Below are 18,492 nucleotides of genomic sequence, written 5' to 3'. Positions count from 1 at the left end.
CCCCCCTCATTATTTAAGCGTATATGCGATCTCTTTTCGTTGCCTTTCCCTTCTTAAGAGTCTGGAGACAACTTCCTGGAAACCTTGCTGTGTAGTGGTGCCAGTCCCCCTTCCTCACTCCCCCCCCCCCACCTCCACTGCCAGCTGAGTGACGTCTCGCATGGAGAGGAAAAAAAGGGGGGGAGCTGAAAACTCGGCGCGCACACTGAAACCTCTCATTCATTTCGCCCTTAAATGCGACCGGTTGCAGAGACGGGGAAAAAAGAACAGCCGCGGATTTAATTAGCTGGGTTCTTCTCAGTCCTCTGCTCAGTGATCGCTCATTTGCGCGGGTATTAATCTTTCTTTCTTTTTTTGTCTTACTGTCTCTCTCGCTCTATCCTGTGCTCTCCCTTTCTCTCTCTCTCTCTCTGGAGGCTGTGGAGATGATTATGCACCCATGGGAGACAAACACCACAGCCGAGCCAAGCTTCCCTGCGCTTCCGTGGAGTTGTTATGGCCGGGAAGAATGTCACCCACTTCTGCCGGTGCACAATTTTCATTTTGAGCGCAGATTTTGAGAGATAATCACTGCCCCCCTCCTTTTTTTTCCCACGGAATTTGCTTGAATTGCGATTGTTGAGGTATTTCAGATTTGAGCAGAGAGCGGCTTGCCTGTGTTTCCAACAGCCAGTTAATCTTCGGAGTGTGATCACTGATACTGTCCGTCTAATGGATGGGGGGAGCTGAATTACTGTCGGGGGCTTCACTATTCAACAAGCTGCGCTGCTCGCTCCTCCTGGCTGCACAGCGATGGGCGCAGTTTGCCTGAGCCTTACATTCCGTCTCGCTTCTTCGGCCCAGCTTGTTGAATCTCCACCTTGGTGACTAAAATGGAGATTTTCTAACAAACTTCAAAAATCACCATCAGTCGACTCCGTCTTTCCTACAAAAGTTGAGCATGGCGCGTCCGGGTGTTTGCGTCTGGAGGCTGTTTTGGCTCCTGAGCGCCGTGGTGGATTTTGCGCTGCTCCAGGAGACCTACGCGCCACACTCCATACGGACACAGGGGCACTTGACCCTCGGCGGGCTCTTCCCGGTGCACTCCAGGGGACCCGACGGCACGCCGTGCGGGGACCTGAAAAAGGAGAACGGCATCCAGCGCTTGGAGGCCATGATGTACGCGCTGGACCAGATCAACCAGGACGAGCAACTCTTACCCAACATCACCCTTGGCGCACGGGTGCTTGACACTTGCTCGAGGGATACGTACGCGCTGGAGCAGTCCTTAACTTTTGTGCAAGCCCTCATCACAAAGGACACTTCAGACGTGAGGTGCACGAACGGGGAGCCGCCGGTGTTCGTCAAGCCCGAGAAAGTGGTGGGAGTGATCGGAGCCTCGGCGAGCTCGGTGTCGATTATGGTTGCCAACATCCTGCGCCTGTTTCAGGCAAGTCTCTGAGCAAGTTTATTTATTTATTTTTCTTGTGTGTGGCTTTCATGTTTTTATTATTTGTTTCCCACTACTGTGAACAATCTCCTGGCATTTGTGCGCTTCAGGGGGGGACAGAGGAAGTGGTGCGCCTACTCTTTTCCTCTCTGAGAAGAAGAAATCATAATAATAAGAATAATAAAAAAAAGAAAGTGGATATACTTCCCCTGCATAAGTTTTCATTCATATTCTGATCGCAAATTCTGTCCACTTTATAAGTCATGGGGATTCTAGAAGGGCAGGTGGTGTGAGTTTGGGTGGCTTTCCAAACCACTACACTGTGTGGATGCGACAGCTGAGTGTGCTGTTGCATGTCCCCGGTGGTGCTGAAAGAACAGCTCCCGTCTGTTCCAGTCTCACTCCAGAGTCTGGATGAGTGGGCATCGACAGCCTGACACAATCACACCCAAACTCAACTACCCCCCTCCTGAGAATAACAGGCCTATTTCATGTGATTGCACATGATTATAGGAGCCTCTTGTACAACGAGACTGCAGCAGGCGGTTCTTTATATTTATAAANATTTTCTTAAACCTCAAAGCCTAGATTACAGTTGAGTTGGCTTGCTTTTATCTCCACAAGGCCTCGCTTTCAAACTGTTTTCAGCCTTATTGAACTGGATGGCTGCAAGTCAAAGAGACTGAATGTTTTATTTTTAAAGAAAGGTGTTTGTGGCCACATCTCCTTATCTTGCTTACAGTCAGCTGCTGGTGCTGCATTCAAACAGGAAGCGGCAGCAGCAGGGCACCAATACACCAAATTAAATATTTAAAGCGCAGCTCCATGGTAAAATAACTAATTGCTTGAAACACAAAGTAACTACTCTTGCAAGTGTGCGGGATTGTGAGCAGCCTTTCCTGTGTGCATGGGGACAGTAGAGCAGGAGCTGGAGTGTTTGTGCTAATGATTTGTGGTCGCAGATTGCAACTCACGGACTTGTCGTGCAGTGTTTTGTTTCAGTTCGATTAGACAGAGCATTGACCTGACAGTAAGTATCAGTTAAACTGCAACTGGAAGACCATCAACATACTTAACAAGCTTTTAGCTCCTCCATATTTTTCCTTTTTACACGCGCCTACAGAAAGGGCCACAAACATAATACCATCATTTATTTATTTACCGGCTATTTTGTGGGTTTTGAGGCTCAATTGGATGGGCAGATGGACTCCACCACAGCTTTTAGTCTTGCTGCCAGTTCACTTGTTGGCATAGGAAATTTCCATGATAGTAGTTTGGTTAAAAAAATAAATAAACACACACAGACACACACACACATTTAGTCGTTATTCTAACTTTATTTATTTATTTAATTTATTGATTAGTGTTCGGTTGCGCTGTGCACATCAAATTTCTGCTCTTTAATCTCTACGCAAGATCTGCAAGACAGCTCACTCTCCAGTTCCCTTCAGTCTCTCCTCCTCCCACCAGTCGGATCTGCACGTCTGCAAGCGTCAAGGTGTCAGAGTGTAGGTGTAGTTCATGCGTGATGTGGCGCTGAAGCTCGGCTGTCGTAATCAAGCTTGAGGAATCTTTGGAGTGACAGCAGTTGTCATGCAGCTTCATCCATCACTCGGCGTCACCCCCTTGCTTCCCCGAAACTGTTCCCACTTAGTCATCGTGCCGAAATTGCCACACCTGAACGATGAGAAATTAAGCATTCCTTTGAAAATATTCACCTTAGCATTATCCTGTTTTTTTTAATAATTCAATATGCTAGGTGGAACTGATAGAAATGCAACTTTTGGTGCAAGCCGAAAGTTGCATTTCGGCTTGCAAAATGCAACTTTTGCAAGCCGTTTGGCACTCAGTGCCAAACTAGGCACTACTCAGTGCCTCGATAAACTACTTGCGCACCTTAAATATTCTTAGTCTTTGACATTCGACAACCAAAAACATCAATGTTTCTGTTTTGATTTTATGCCGTCGACAAAGAAAGTTATTTAAAGTTATGAAAATGCATGTCTTGGTTTTAATTGATCAGTGCTTGTTTGCTGTGTCCCCTTCGTGGCTTGTGACCAACAGCAAATTAAACTACTTAAGCATTTTTTTAGACAGTGGGTTTGTTTATGCCATTTTCTGTGAAGATCTCCTCATCTGGCTTGTCGGTTTAGGTGATCATGTCTTTTTGGTTTGCACTTTTGCCATACCCATCCTGTTTTTGGATGGTGGAGTTGACAATGAAACACCTTGAAGTTTGAAGTTGACATCAACAATGTTAAACATATTGCTGGATATTAATCCTTTTGCATAGTTGGTGCTCAACTAAGAACTCCAATCCTGTTTCCCCTCCATTGTCTTTTGGAATTTGACAGGTTTTTGAACAAAATACAAATGTCCTCATCCCAAGCTGTAATTCATGAGCTATGAACAGATACACATCCCACCCCCCGCCAAAAAAAATAAATAAATAAAATAAAATAAAATAAAAAGCAAAAAACAACAAAACATTGATTTCTTTAGAGAAAAGCATCTTGGATAAAATGTTTCACAGCAGCTCAGTTTGGATGCTACAGCAGAGCGAGTACTCCTGAAGCTTAATGTCTGAAGTTGCCCTCCTAGCCTACTTACCTCATTGTTCTCCCTGAATATCAATAGGTCATTTGGTGTCTCACTCCTGTGATAAATGAATCATCAGGGAAGCTAAATAATGATTGCAGATTTTATTGCCAGATTCCAAATATCATGGCCCGTCTATTCAAGACATGAGTGGCTGCTGAACTGTTAATGCTGGGAAATTGACATGAGTGATAGATTTTTCTGAGGACCCAGGAGATTTGATCAATACGGTTGCCATGGTGAGGCCGATTTGCTGCTAAGATGTTTTTATTTCTGTGCCTTTCATGCTGCGTTGGAAATGAGAAGCAACAATGCCACATGAGGAAAAGAAATCAATCTGCAGAACTCAGGAATTGTTATCAGCAGCTATGATTTTTTGCACCTTTTCGGAAAACAAAAGAAACATCGCCCAATCCCTTGTTTTCTGCTCTCGATCATAAGGAGAATAAAGATGACAGCGCAGTTTAAAGTGCGAGGCAACTTTTGTCCATTTGTAAGTTTTAGCCTCTTGAAGGAATCATGGAATTGATTTTTATCAAGATGACATTTAACATCAGGGAGTGCGGTCTGCTGTTCAGCACTGCATCTTTTCTGCTGAAGGCTGAGGGAAAAACCTTGTATTGAATCCAGGTGAACTCCGTCTTGTCCTCCTGTCGGGGGAAGCAGCCCCCTTAGAATAGCTGTCTAAGTGAGGCATTGATGTCCTCTGCTCTCATAGCACTGACAGGCTCCAGTCGGCTCTCCTTTTTCAAAGTATCATCGCTGTGACTGATTTGAAGGAGATGGAAGACTTGCAGTGTGATCCATTCAGCTGACAGTGGAGGAGATGGACACCAGAGGAATAAGAAGGGCTCATTGTGTGTGTGTGTGTGTGTGCGTGCGTGTGAGTGACACTACAAGCTCCAAATATGACACTAAATACCAGAGGTTAAGTAAATCGGGTTTTCTGTGGACTTTTGCTTAAGGCAATTAGTCACAACCCTGCTATAATAGTCAGCCAGATGATAAATGATTAAAAAAAAAAAAAAAAACGCAGATGGTGTGTCAAATATGCAGGATTATGAGTGGGTAATCATGCATAAGTAGGCACATACTTATAGTACAGAGCCTTGCAAAAAGCACATTTTCACATTTTGTCACCTTACTGCCAAAAGCTACTATGCTAAGATATGCTGTGTAATTTACTGTAATTTTATGCGTCAGACCAACACATAGCAGTCTAAATCGTGAAGTGAAAGGCGAAGGATACGTGTTTTTTTTTTTTTTTTTTAAGTTTAGCAAATTAAGTTCGGAGTTAGGGCGAACATATGCATCCAGCCCTCCTGAGTCAATATATCTATTTTTTAAAAAGCCACATTTTGGAGGCCGAATTTTTTTGTCCTGTCTGATTGTGCTCCCACAACATAATGCTGCCATCATCATGTTTCACGTTTGAAATGGAGTGTTCAGAGTGTATGTAAACCTTTCCACTGTGCATAAAGTCTCATCTGAACACATCAAGAAAATGTTTTTGGTCTCCTCTGGTCTGTGGAACATTTCAAACTGAAAACCACTGGGCTGTCAATAATAATTGGATTTCTTTTTACTGGTTTTTCATGCAGATTTGTAAAGTGCATGACTAACTGTTGTCCTGCTGGCAAAATCTTTTATCTGAGTTGAAAATCTCAGCAGCTCCTGTGGAGTTACCTAAGACCCGAAGGCTTCTTCTCTGATTAATGCTTTCCTTGCCCTGGCTGTTTTCTCAGGTGGATGGCCATGTTTCAGACAGTTTTGTAGTTATTATGTTTAAAGCTTGGGATTTTTTTAATAGCCTAACAATGTTCTAAGCTTCTCCACTGCTTTATCTCTCACCTGTCTGTGGTGTTCTTTTAAAATACACACCGATGGACTACACATCAATTGGTTACCTTGTGAAGATAGTTGGTTGCTTTAATAGAAGCTGAATATAAATGTACACCAAGTTGTACAAGTGTTAAAAAAAAATCACAAATGCCTTTTTGTCAGTATATCAACCAAAATCCCAATGAAACACATTGCAGTTTTAATGTGACAAAGTGCGGAAAAGTTGTGAAATTTTTGAAAAGACCTCTTCATCCTCACAAACTGCTGTAATAAAATCGCTGAAGGACAGAAGACAAAAGGGTCCATTTTATTAAACCAAATCACTGATTTCAGCTTTTGTGTTTTCTCTCCATCTTTGCTAATGGGCTGCTTCTCGTGCCATTAAACACAGACTTGCCCGAGTACAGTTTAACTTTCGCAATGCTGTAAAATATTGAAAGTAAAGGGAATTATTTCTGTTCACATTATTGTCTATACCATTCAATAGAAAAGTCTGTTGCCGTGCCATTGTGCACATGTCCCTGTGGGATATAAGGAAGTGGAACTGCAAATGTTTCTAACACCATTAGCTGGAACATACAAGAAATATTGTTGGGATATTTTTAAAAGCTCCCATAAGAAAATTCTGCACGATCTACCCTGTGGACTGATATTAAAGCCGTGTTGGGATATGGATGACTACAATAAGCTACCAAGCAGGGCCAATCATAGCCAGGCACTCATTAGCAGGGTGGCTTATTCAAGAGAATTAAAACATGAATCAAAATGTTCAGCCCATCTGTAGGGCAGTGCAATCAGATAAATAATGTATTGAGTTACATTTCTGGCTTCTTAAGGTGATAAGGTCTAGATGGTTATGAGAAACAAATTATTCTTCATAGCCTTTTAAAATAATCCTTTAACTTAGATTTATCTTATACATCCAGCACAATTATTTTATTTGCAGCGAAAAGCTACTCAGTTCAAGTCAAAAGTAGGTAAATGTTGCATCAAAAAGCAATAAGTGAACACAAGAACAAGCAGGTGGTTTTTGTGTCTCAGTATTAAAGAAAAAAGTTTAAACCTTGATACATTCTTACATTCTTGTATGAATGCAGTTGTTAAAACCTCCGACACTATACCATGTAAGACAGCTAGGGTGCTATACTTTAATTATACTTTAAGGAATGAAATTAAAATAAACAAATTTTATTCCAGAAGAACAATTTTAGTCAGATTTTGGAAAATCTGACTGTTAACTTAAGTAGCTTTACTTACTAGTGAAAAATACTACATTAAGAAATAAGTTTATTATAAAGTCACTGCTTTCATCACAGCTTTTAGTTCTTTGTCGGTCATTACTTTTAATAATCTAATTCTTCCTAGAGGTCAAAACTTAAGTTTGTAATCGTCCTCTTTCTGTCTCTCCATCTCTCTGGATCCTTCTTCTGTTCGCTCACTTTTCCTGTGTTGTTTTGGATCATTAACCTGTTGATAGATCCAGTGAAGACTTATTTTCAGTAGTCTGGCAGAGCCCAGCGATGCTTCTAATAAAATATCACAGTAGTTCAGAGAGTTAATAATGCAATACACTCTAACAACTTTCCTAGGGTTTTTGGAAGAAAAATAGATCCACAGGATTTTTCCCTTAGTACTCCACAGAGTTATAAAAGGTCTCTGACCTCATTCATCCATGCAGATCTACCTGTTCTCTTGTTTGACTGATAGTGAGCATGGTTTTAAATCATAGGTCCTGTACCGTTTAAACATTTTGTGGTTCTTATGAAAACTTGGTCATCCCAAGATGCAACTGTTTGCTGGAGCTCTGGAGTGTTTTATTTATTTTTATTTTTTTTTACCTTCTTTATCATCCTGCTCACTGGTTTGTCAAAGTGTTGATTGCTCTGATTATAAGCGTAGGTAGGGAATTATTTGTTCTTGCTATTTCCTAACTCACAAAGATCAACACGCATCCGTCTTTCCTACGTTTTCCTGTCTTTCCTATTTTAAAGAGAGGCTTAATTGAATTGCCCTCTATGTCACACTGCATTCACACCCCCCGAAAAACAAACAGGAATGGATTACACAATAAAAGTTCTCACTAACAGACTAGGATAGATAGCTAGATAGATAGATTCATAATTCATCAGTTAGACAGGTGTTTTTTTTATGTTCACAATAAATTGATATTTTACTTTTCCAAAATCTAAGATCTACCCATTAACCGGGTTAAACAGCTTCTATACCTGCTTGATCTTGTTCAGCGTTGTTGAATGGGGGTGGTGTGGTGGCTTAGTGGTTGCTAGTCCATCACAAAACACACAAACGACACTGCATAACACTTCAGTGATTTATGCAAGTCATTTCATGCAAAGCGTTGTTTAGGAGACGTTGCACTGCTTGTTTGTCTTGTATTCCTTTCAGAATATATAAGTAAACGTATAACAATATAAGCATCTGAATTGAAATCAGTGGGCCGTGTCATACCAAGTTGATATTGTAGGACACCATTACCTTCAGTTCAGTGACTCCTTCTACTTGTTATAATTTGAACCCTTTAGGTATTTTGACCAAAATAAACTTGAATTGTCAGAGAGGAGTTGACGCATACTCTGAAGCAAGTAATAAGGACGTCATGAGAAGCAGAGTTGCAAGAATGCTAACAATGGCATTCTACTGGATGACAGTAACACGCCTTTTGTTTGGTACTTAATGCTTAAACGCTTCTACTTCTGCAGCTCGATGTCCATGCAGTCACGGTGAGCTGCACAACATCAGCTCCTTCCCTCCCTCGTTCCTCCCTGGAATTACTTGCGTTCTTCAAGCATGCAGTTATACAAACAGGAAAACAAACAATCAATACTTACTTAAGGAAAGGTCACTCCCACCTGCTCCTTCAAATTGGCTGGTGTATCGGTGAGTATTGCTGTTTTCTGAGGGCAGAGTTCAGACACGTTGAACTTTTGAAGAAGTCAGCGAGGCGAGAACGGTTTATGTCCCCGAAGCAAAAAAGCATTCTGGCTTTGAGGCTGAAATGCTCGAGGATGACTAGAGGACGCAGGTGAAGGATTTTTTCTTTAGGAATACTTATTGGGATGCTCGGACACAAACACGTTGCCTTAAGAACTTTCTTGCATTTTATCACATTACAAACAAAAGCATTAGAGATATTTCGTGAACCAAAGCAAAACAGCACCTTGTTTTCAAGAGTGTTTACAAGTCTAAATCTGAAAAGGGATTTGCATTTGTACTTGTCCACCTACTCTGATGTCCTTTAATAAAATCCAGTTGTCATCTTATCTCTGTAATTTTATTTTCAACATAACTCAACTGTTCTCTGTGACCCTCAGAGGTTTGGTCGCCAAAAATGTCATATTTTGTAAGGCGTATATCAGCCAATGCCAACAGTTAACTTTATGTTTAAATTATTTGGGAGTTTGAATTTTAGTGTTTCCATAAGGAATCTCCAATGATAAAAAGTTGCATCTATTTATAAACTTATATATGGACATATAGGCGAACAGCCTGAGCTGAAGTGCAGTGTTAATAAAATGAATAAATTCAGCCGCTGTTAGACAAGTTGTCATTGCTGTTGACACAAAGCTGTTGGGTCAGCCGCCTGCTAAGATGAATTTGTGAACAAGTAATATTAATGTTATTCCCTATGGCCTGGGGGGGGGCAGGGTTAGCTTTATTATGCAGCAAAATAATAGTTTCCTATATGAAAAAATATATTCTCTAACAAAAGAAAATATATTTTCTGGTCTTTTTCTTTCAACAAATAGGAGCTTGTTTATTGCTCTTTTGTGTGATTTACAGCTAATAAATCTTGTTTTGCTGCCTTTAATAAGTACCATGCCTGACTTCTACATCAGTTCAGAGTTTTGGTTGGATAATCTCGACAATTCGACTCTCTATAGGATCACACTCTTTATTGTGCTGCGTTTGAGATCACAACAAATGCTGCTATAAACTCACATTGAGGTCACAGCTCAGCCACTCGGAACGATCGTCTCAGTCGCTGTAGAATGTGACAAGAATATAGGAGTATCAGACTTCGTTGGAAGTTTTGTGCATCGTTTTTTTTTTTTCTCTACTGAGCATAAGGAGCCAGAGGAGAGGAAACCCCATTACGTCGGATCCTCTTACGGGGATGAGTGGAAAGGCACAAGGAGGTCTCTGCCTGCTGCTGCTTCTCCTCTCACTCATTCCTCTGAAAAGTGAAACTTGATTTGAAAACTTGGTTCTGCAGAAAGCCATCCAGCGTGGAGTGAAAGGCGCCACCGCGGAGCCCATTGTAGTCCGTTCAAACAGCATCATCTGTGACCTGCGCAACGTTCAGCGCGGGGCATCGGTTTCAAAGCCTCTGAGCTGTTGTGGGTTTATCTTCTGCATGACTAAATAACATCCAACTCTGTTTCTCAGCTCTTATGTAAGTACAAAAGGTCTGTAGAGATGAGTAAGAAGTTTGCCTTCTAAATATGATCTTCTCCTGTGTTTTTTTTTTTTTTTTTACAAGCACTTATCTCGCAGACCCACAAATCTGCGTAAATGAGTCAAGTAAATTTGCTAAAAGGCTGCTTTTAGTGCTGCCTCTCAGTGTGTCTGGAGCTTCAAAACGCAGCACTGAGTTTCCTTTTCTGTGCTTTGTTCTCTATTTTATCACTCTCCGAACACTTTCCACATCCAGCTCTGAAATCACAAGGCACACTAGAAATTATACTGCACTTAAGACTAATACGGTGGATTTACTTGTCACCTAGAATTCCCTCTTGGGACATGAAAGGGAAAAGGCCACAAAGGTATGAAAACAAGAGAAACACACAAGAGTGTTTAACACATTTCCAAGCAAAACCTTTAATGAAAAGTTTCAGACACACTGGGGTCATGGGGTAAATATTCAGTCACACAAAAGTGGCTAAAGGAAGTGGTGGGGGTAAATAAGTGAAATCAGTTCATTTAAAATAAGAAAAAATTACATTTTTGCAACACAATCCTGGAGCATAAAAACAGGTCTGGTGTTTTTCCATCAAATAAAAAAAGAAAAAAAGAAATCTAGGTCTAGGTATTCACTGCACGGTCGTTGTTTTCAGCACCAACTTGAACTATATGACTACTTTGCATGGTTCAACAATTCACAGCTCACGAATCATGTCCTCACACCCTACGACCTGATGCTCGGATGTGACCTGACTGCTCACACTGTCTGTGCGTTCGCCACACGTAACCTTGAATTACAAAGAACAAGAAAAATCCGGAAGTGAGGAGACGCCTGACTGAGAATAGAAGAATGCTCAACAAAAGCAAACATGCTTCCTTGGCACTCCTTTCTGTTCTCTGTGGAGAAACTTCAACTTTAACTTTATTGCAGTTGGCTGCATTTCTTTACTGCAGTTGCTTTGTGTTTGAAAACATCTCAATGTATGCTAATTTGAGGGAGATGAAGGAAGCTTAAATTAAATATGGAAGGATAAATGCTTTTGGAAAAACATATTTATTTTTATGCATCTTTGAAGACTTCTGACATTCATAAACTCCAGTATTCAAATTTATGCCTATCCTTTTTTGCTGACACGTCTACTTTTAGTCAAGCAACATTTAATAATAATAATAATAATAATAATAATAATATATTCAACAGTGCAATACCCTCAGGAGTGGCGACCAGAATTTCAAATAGACTTGATTTTCATGCAGCCGAATGATTGCTGATTGGGAGCTGGGCATGAGGTGTTAATCGCTTCTCGTTACACTCTGTAATTCACAATGCATGACAAATACTTTGGCTAGGACTCCACCAGATAGCAAAAACTGTCACACGACTAGAAAGTCGTCTGCTACTGAGCCAAAAGTCACACAGTGTGTACCCAGCTTAAAGCTAAGTATTAAATACATGGATAATTCAGGGGTATCCAGACAATTTTTTTACAATGCAGGGGTAGGACAACAAACTGTAACCTTTGTGTCTGAAACTGAGTCATTTCTAGCTCCCTGCTAAAGTATCCATAAAGCTCGAGTAGTTTCACATATTCACATATTTTTGTGCAAATAAAAACCTGAAACGTTTGCCTTGCGTATGTATCCAGTTCCTCCTTACTCCGATACCTTTGAATGAACTGAAGTCCAGTAAAAAATAATTTAAAAATAATAACCCTAACCCTTTATGAAAATTCTCAAGAACTGAGCAGCTGATGTCATGTTATGCTATCAAAAAATAAATACAATTATGTGAAAATTCTGGCATTTTTAAATAATGTCTTCATGAAACAACAAATGGGACACATTTCTATATCTCATTATTTAAAAAAAAAAATAAAAAAAATAAAAAAAACCTTCTGAAACCAATAACATATCTCAGTAACAACAAACATGTATAAAGAGTCACTCACATGAGTCTCAAATGAAACTTGTTGGCCTACATGTACAATGTATCAGAATTGTAAAGAAAGAAAGCTAAGTTTGCCACAAGCTACGTCACCCTGAACATCCCAACACTGTGATGAAATCTGGTGGTGGCGATGAAACAGAAACTTGTCAGGCCCAGGATTTGAAACTGGGGATGAGGCTTACCTCCCAGCAGGATAATAAGTCTAAACATACAGCCAGTACTAGAATGAAATGGTTTAGATCGAGGTGTGCCGTGCATTAGCATGGCACAGTCAAATTTTAGACTTCAACTTGACAAACATGCCTCTGTAGTCCCAGCAAAAGGTGATTATATAAATCATCGACTGTCAGAAATCCATGCATAATTTCCTTCCATATCACAAATTTGAAATGTGTAGGCTTGATGGTGAACTAATAACCCTCATTAAAATACCATCAAGTTTGTGGTAGTAATGTCACTTAGTTTTGGAAGATACTGTAGGTATGTTCATAAGTGCATTGTCTGAATCTCTGCATCCCTCTGTGCTACACAAGGGAAAAGAAACCTGGGAAGGGAAAAGTGAATGTGCTAAAGGAACAACTGTAAAAGCAGTTATTCATTCATGTTTTTAACCATGTGGTTTATTTGGGGAGGGGAGTTTTTTTTTTTTTTTTTTTTCTCAGCACTGTTCCTTCCAAGCATAAAAATGCTGTTATCCTATGAACCACGTAGCTTAAAAAATATAAAAATCCAGGCAAACCTTCTGGCCAAAATTGCAAAGTTCATTGAATTTGGTAATTAACTTCACCTTAAAATGCTTAAAGAGTACTGCAATTCTCAGTCAACAAGTCCAACAAAGCATTTTCCTGCACTCGAGGGTGAAACTGATTGAAATGTAACCACTGATTTTTATTCTCTCCTCGTCAGCTCTCAGCTGCACACAACGGAGAGGCTAAATGTTCATCTGGATTTAGGCTTGCTGTCTCTTGAGCTTTTTTTTTTTTTCATGTCAAGACGCAACAGGACTCAGGTTGTCACAATAATTAACAGATGTTCAGCTTGATTGACTTGGCAATCAAACATTCAAGCTGGCTCTTAAAAATCAAATTTTTGCTGGGGACCTGAATGCAGCAGAGCTAAGCCATGTTACAAGTCTTTAGTGCATTGGGATTGCTGAGGGAGGATGACATGATATTATGCTCGTCAGATAGGTGATTAACTACGGAAGAGGATTAGGGCCACTGAAAAAAAAATTCTGTCTTTTTTCTCAGAAATTGGGTAACTTTTTCTTAGTTACCCAATTCTCTTCCATATATTGACAATAGAAAAAAAGAGTTATGAGATGCTACAAAAAAGAAACAGAATTTTGCTACTGAGGTCCATGTGAAACTCAAAAATAAGTTTAAAAATACTGCTCAGATTTATGACGCATTCATAAATTTCAAAATCTCTTACTCAGTTTTATACAACTGAGGGTTGAGCAGCCAAAAGCTTCTGCCGTTCTGTTTTCATTTTTGTCATGTGTTGGTGTATTATAACTACATGTTAAATTGCATTTATACCGCAATTTATGTTTGATTATGTAATTGCTGCAAGAACATAGCGAATGATCTGAATTATTACATACAACACATATTACAAGAACCGGTTCTGCATAAACATGCACACCTTCAATTCAACAAATTAATGAAAATAGTTTTTTGCAGAAAATTATAATTCATTTATTTTGATAGAATAATTGGAAACCACCTGATTGTGTCTGGTATAGCTATGTCATATTCAGAAATCTCATTTTATAAGACATTTAATGAGCAGCATATTGTCTGTTTTTGCTACCATCTTTTATGCATATTTAGCAAATAAAGATGTTAAATATTTTTTTTTTTTAAATGTTTAAAGTATCAAACAGCATAATAACTTTCTTTATTACAGCACTAAGACCATTATATAATTACTGTTGTCTGAGGGAGTTCATAAATGAAGGCTTATACTTGTAAACACATCATAAAACGTCACTAATAGCAGCTTCTAGCGTAAAGAGTAAATTATGAGGTATTAGCAAGTGATAAAGTGTTCAGTAGACGTAAAAGGTCTAAGGCCCCTGAAAAAAAAAAATAAAAAAAATTACATAGCTTGCTGCCTATGTGTGCAATATGAAAGTGATGTTTGACACAAAAAACAACACTTCACCTCCACACCTCCATTTCTACTTGGTACAAAATAATACTTGCGTCTTATAGGAATGCAAACATCTCCGCGTGACTTTTTAACTACTCGCATAATATTGGTTGAAGACAACAGTGTAAACTGCATAATCTATCAGGACACGGTAGGGACGAAAGTCACGGCATTTGAACTGCAGGGGATGATTGACTGCGGCCATTTTCACGACTGTCCACCCCGAGGAGACTGTGAGACATTTATCCAAAAATCAGTCATAGACAAAAACTGCCATGGGATCACTGATGTCATTAGGATTCAGCCACCCAGGACTGAGAATGTCTGCGCCAAATTTCATGGTTGTCAGGCTCGAAACGGTCCTTCATTGTCTCCATTACAGCCACGCTCTCATGTAGGAAAGCTAATGCAACAATACACTTAAGATAGTGAAGTCTGTGTGGCATGTCTCACACATGAAATGAGGAGAAGGGGCAGCTCTCGCATAGATGTCTTGCTGTCCCTTGAGCTTTATGGCACGAGGCTCTGCCTTGACTGCAGGGAGATATGAGAACTCTAATGTAGGCATGAAGAGCAGCAAGAATGAGACAAAGACACGCCACATGGCTGCGAGAGCTGCAAGAGAGTGAAACAAACTTACATTGTTCCTTCTGCTAGAGTGGTTTTATATATTCTCAGTTTTCTCTGGTGGTTTCGAGGCATGCAAATATAAAGGCATCAGTTTGATGTTTCTCCCTTTTTCTTACTTCTCCTGATATTGTGTATCTACTGCTAACTATGATTATAGCTTAATTAGCTACTGCTTCTTTTTAAATCAATGTTTTTTAGGGATTTAGATGCCACTATAGAATGTTTATGAAATATGATGTAAGTGCAAAAATTATACAGCTACATACTAAAGCTGTCATATAAATGTGAGGGGAGAAAATATACAGTTTCACTATAAAATGTAGGAGCAAAAAATAAGAGTAATTGTTCAAAATGGTGCTCTAGAGCAGCCCTGCTAAAAGTAGTTTATATGATTAGTTACTCTTTGAAAGAAATAATAGATGGTTAATAAAATAGGAGAAAACAAATTAGACCAAATAAGTTCATGTTCCACCAAAAAAAATTGTACTTGTGTGTGTCGTTCCAACACGTTGGGGTCCACCGTGCTTCGTTTCTCAGAATACATAATAAACCGCCACCGGGACTCATTGTTGGTCCCTGTGTTGTGTTATTGCAACAGGGCTTCAGGGCGCATCAGAACATTTTCAAACAACAGGCAGTAATATATAACCAATATATCAGCCAGTACAATGCGGGCCATGTACACGGAGGCTAAATTATTAAAGTGCAGCATGGGCCTCGGGTAGTTAAGCTAAAATACCTGTTGATTTTGCATTTGAAAATGAAAGAGCGCAACTTCAGAGTTTTATTAGCTTCAATTTCATTTTCTGTGAATTTCCCTCGAGAAAAGGCTCGCCGCCGAATGTTATTTTATTTTTTCTTCCCTTTCTCTCTGGGAGTGTTGTGTGTGAGTGCAGTTAAGAGTTTTCGTGTCTTGTCTTTTAAGCTTGAAAAACTATTGTATGCCTCAGCCGCCAGAGCATAAGCAAAAAAAAAAAAAAAAAAATATATATATATATATATATATATATATATATATATATATATATATATATATATGTGTGTATATATATATATATATATATATATATATATATATATATATATATATATATACATACAGCACCTTCTACTAGAAAAGGTGTGGAAATAAAGTCTTATATCATTGCAGTTGCATAATTTCACACTTCACACGCAAGAGTGAGCACCGGCGGTTTTCTTTTTTTTTTCTCTCTTAACATCTTCATCAAGCTGCAGTCTGTGGCTTACCTTCTGTAAACACTTGGTCCATGGCTGCATTGAATAACAACAGACTTGGAAGATGCTGTCAACTCCTCTTACTTTCATGTTGAAAACATTAGAGAAAACTCACATGTTGAACGTAAAGTTGGCATCCAGACAAGTCAACTCAAATCTCCAGTTTTTATTGTGCAAGTCTCTGTTTTGTGACTTAAGTTTGACTCAAGTTTCAGTTCTGGACTCTACCTCCTCTGTTGTGGTAGCAAGCTACGTTTGCCACAGCGCTGGTTGTTTTAAGCTTATTGATTAATGCTCTGACTGTAGATTTGAGTACTTTTAGAGTAGTTACTATTTTCTGCACATTATTGTCCTGAATAATGAAGATCGACACAGCTTTTTTGGATTTGGATGGTATGTTCTCTTGTCTTTATTCTCTTGAAGAGTGACTAATAGAAGTGGACCTCTGTGTCTCGTGTTAACTGTGCCCTGGAAAAACAGGGAATAATGGTCACCAGATAGAAATTTCTTAGCTTGCTGATCAATTATGGAAGCATACAATATAGTAATACTTAAGTTAGATCTATTTTATGGGAATTGTCAGGAGTCTGACTAATTGTTCCACCAGTGATTTTGTTCAAAGCAATTATTCCCAAGAGAAGGGCTATTTTTTCCCCCTTTCCACGGTATAAATGGCTAAGAAATGAGTAATATCTGCTTATCTAAGCTTGTTCGTGTTTTGAGCCAGAACAATAATTAAAAAAAAAACTTTACAACAACTGGAACTGGGACAAAAAAGCTGAATGAGGACCCGAGTTCATCCTGCCACCACGCACCGGGAGGAGGATGGAAGAGGAGTTAAAAATATCCTTGAACCTTGCTGCTGCAATTTTTCTTTAATATTATTACACTGGAATAAAAGAGGAATTCATCTGAAATTCGCTTATATTTACCAGGGGTTCTTGTAAATGTGGAGGCCACTTGATTTAAGTAGGCTAACAATGTTTAGTTTAGAATTAACTCTTTTTTTAGATTGATAGAGTCAACACTTTTTAGATTGGCTTTGCAAGATATTAAAACAGACTCAGGGTACAGAGTAAATATGGGCTCTTCAGCAATTGCTGTGCATCACTATGTAAATCTAAAATCCCAGCTTTCCTAACTTTAACGAAAAATTAACTTTAACTGACGAGCATAAATTTTGTCTCTTGCAGCATTGAATTAATTATTGTGAGGCGTGAACATCTGGTGTAAAATAAAAGACTTTCAGGACAAACAAGCCTTAGAGACTATGTGAAAGACGGGATGTAATTGTCTGCACAGAGGAAGTGAGCAGTAGCGGGCTGATTCGTTCAGCTCCTCAGGTGTCACACATCTGGCTAGCAGACAGTCGTTATTGATGGAGCGTTCCTCTCCTCCTTGTTTTAAATCCAACCACTAAAACTAAAAGCTCACACTAACTTAATCATGCACATGTAATCTGTTCACATTTGGTGTGTTCAGAGCCTGGTGTTAAAAATTAATACTCGAAAGCAACTGCAGCAACATAATCTCAACTTCCTCTTTGACTGATTGTTGTATCTGCTATTTGAAATGATAGCGCAGTTATTGTACTATACTTGTGTGAATAGTGTGCAGTCAGACGACACTGTCTCAGGTTTTTCTTTGTAATCAGCCTTTCAGTGGTTTGAAAGTGGCTTCATCTGACACGATGCCTTTAATGGGCTGTTTTTTTAATTAAACTCATTTCATGGTCTGACAATAGAAAAAAAAATGTGAATAAGAGCAGCTTTATAGGCAGTTATACTGAGTTACTTAAAGCGTATGGAAGCACAGAGACGAGAGGAGAAGCAAACAGATGCACAAAGCTGAATAGAAACCTGATATGATGATTAGGCTAATTGACGAATGGCGTCATAGATATATATAATCTAGGTCTGTAAACAGTTTCTTCTTAATTTACTTTATTAAATGTGATATTTAGGTTTGAAAGCTTACAGGTGAGCTGTATATAAGAAATCTGTGACAAAACTGTTTTTGTTCCCTCGTTTTAACGAGTCAGGATTCGCAGTCGGTATTTTTGTTCATTTATTTGTCAGGGACTTTACACAAGAACATTAATCTCATAAGAGAACAGATGTGTTGGATCAGATTAATCCGCTGGCTTATTTCCATCTGTGGTCCCATATCAGGTAAACAAAATAAAAATACTCCAGAAATACATACACATGTAAAAAACGATAATAATTTAGCA

At 39.2% G+C, this 18,492-nt stretch overlaps 1 protein-coding gene across 1 annotated transcript in view; it reads left to right on the top strand.

Moving 5' to 3' along the window:
* The first annotated feature begins 170 nt into the window (after positions 1-170).
* The window catches only part of LOC106954883 (metabotropic glutamate receptor 7-like), a 118,677-nt gene continuing 100,355 nt past the window's right edge, over positions 171-18,492 (top strand). Inside the window, exon 1 of the mRNA XM_015044679.1 lies at positions 171-1,429. Coding sequence (XP_014900165.1) covers positions 941-1,429 — 489 coding nt within the window. The 5' untranslated portion in view covers positions 171-940. The remainder of the gene's footprint in view (positions 1,430-18,492) is intronic.

Source organism: Poecilia latipinna, unplaced genomic scaffold, assembly GCF_001443285.1.
Source record: "Poecilia latipinna isolate Pla-1442-1.1 unplaced genomic scaffold, P_latipinna-1.0 Scaffold686, whole genome shotgun sequence".
NCBI classification, from domain to species: domain Eukaryota; kingdom Metazoa; phylum Chordata; class Actinopteri; order Cyprinodontiformes; family Poeciliidae; genus Poecilia; species Poecilia latipinna.
The sequence above is the reverse complement of the archived record's forward strand: the minus strand, read 5'-3'. Positions and strand labels throughout refer to the sequence as shown.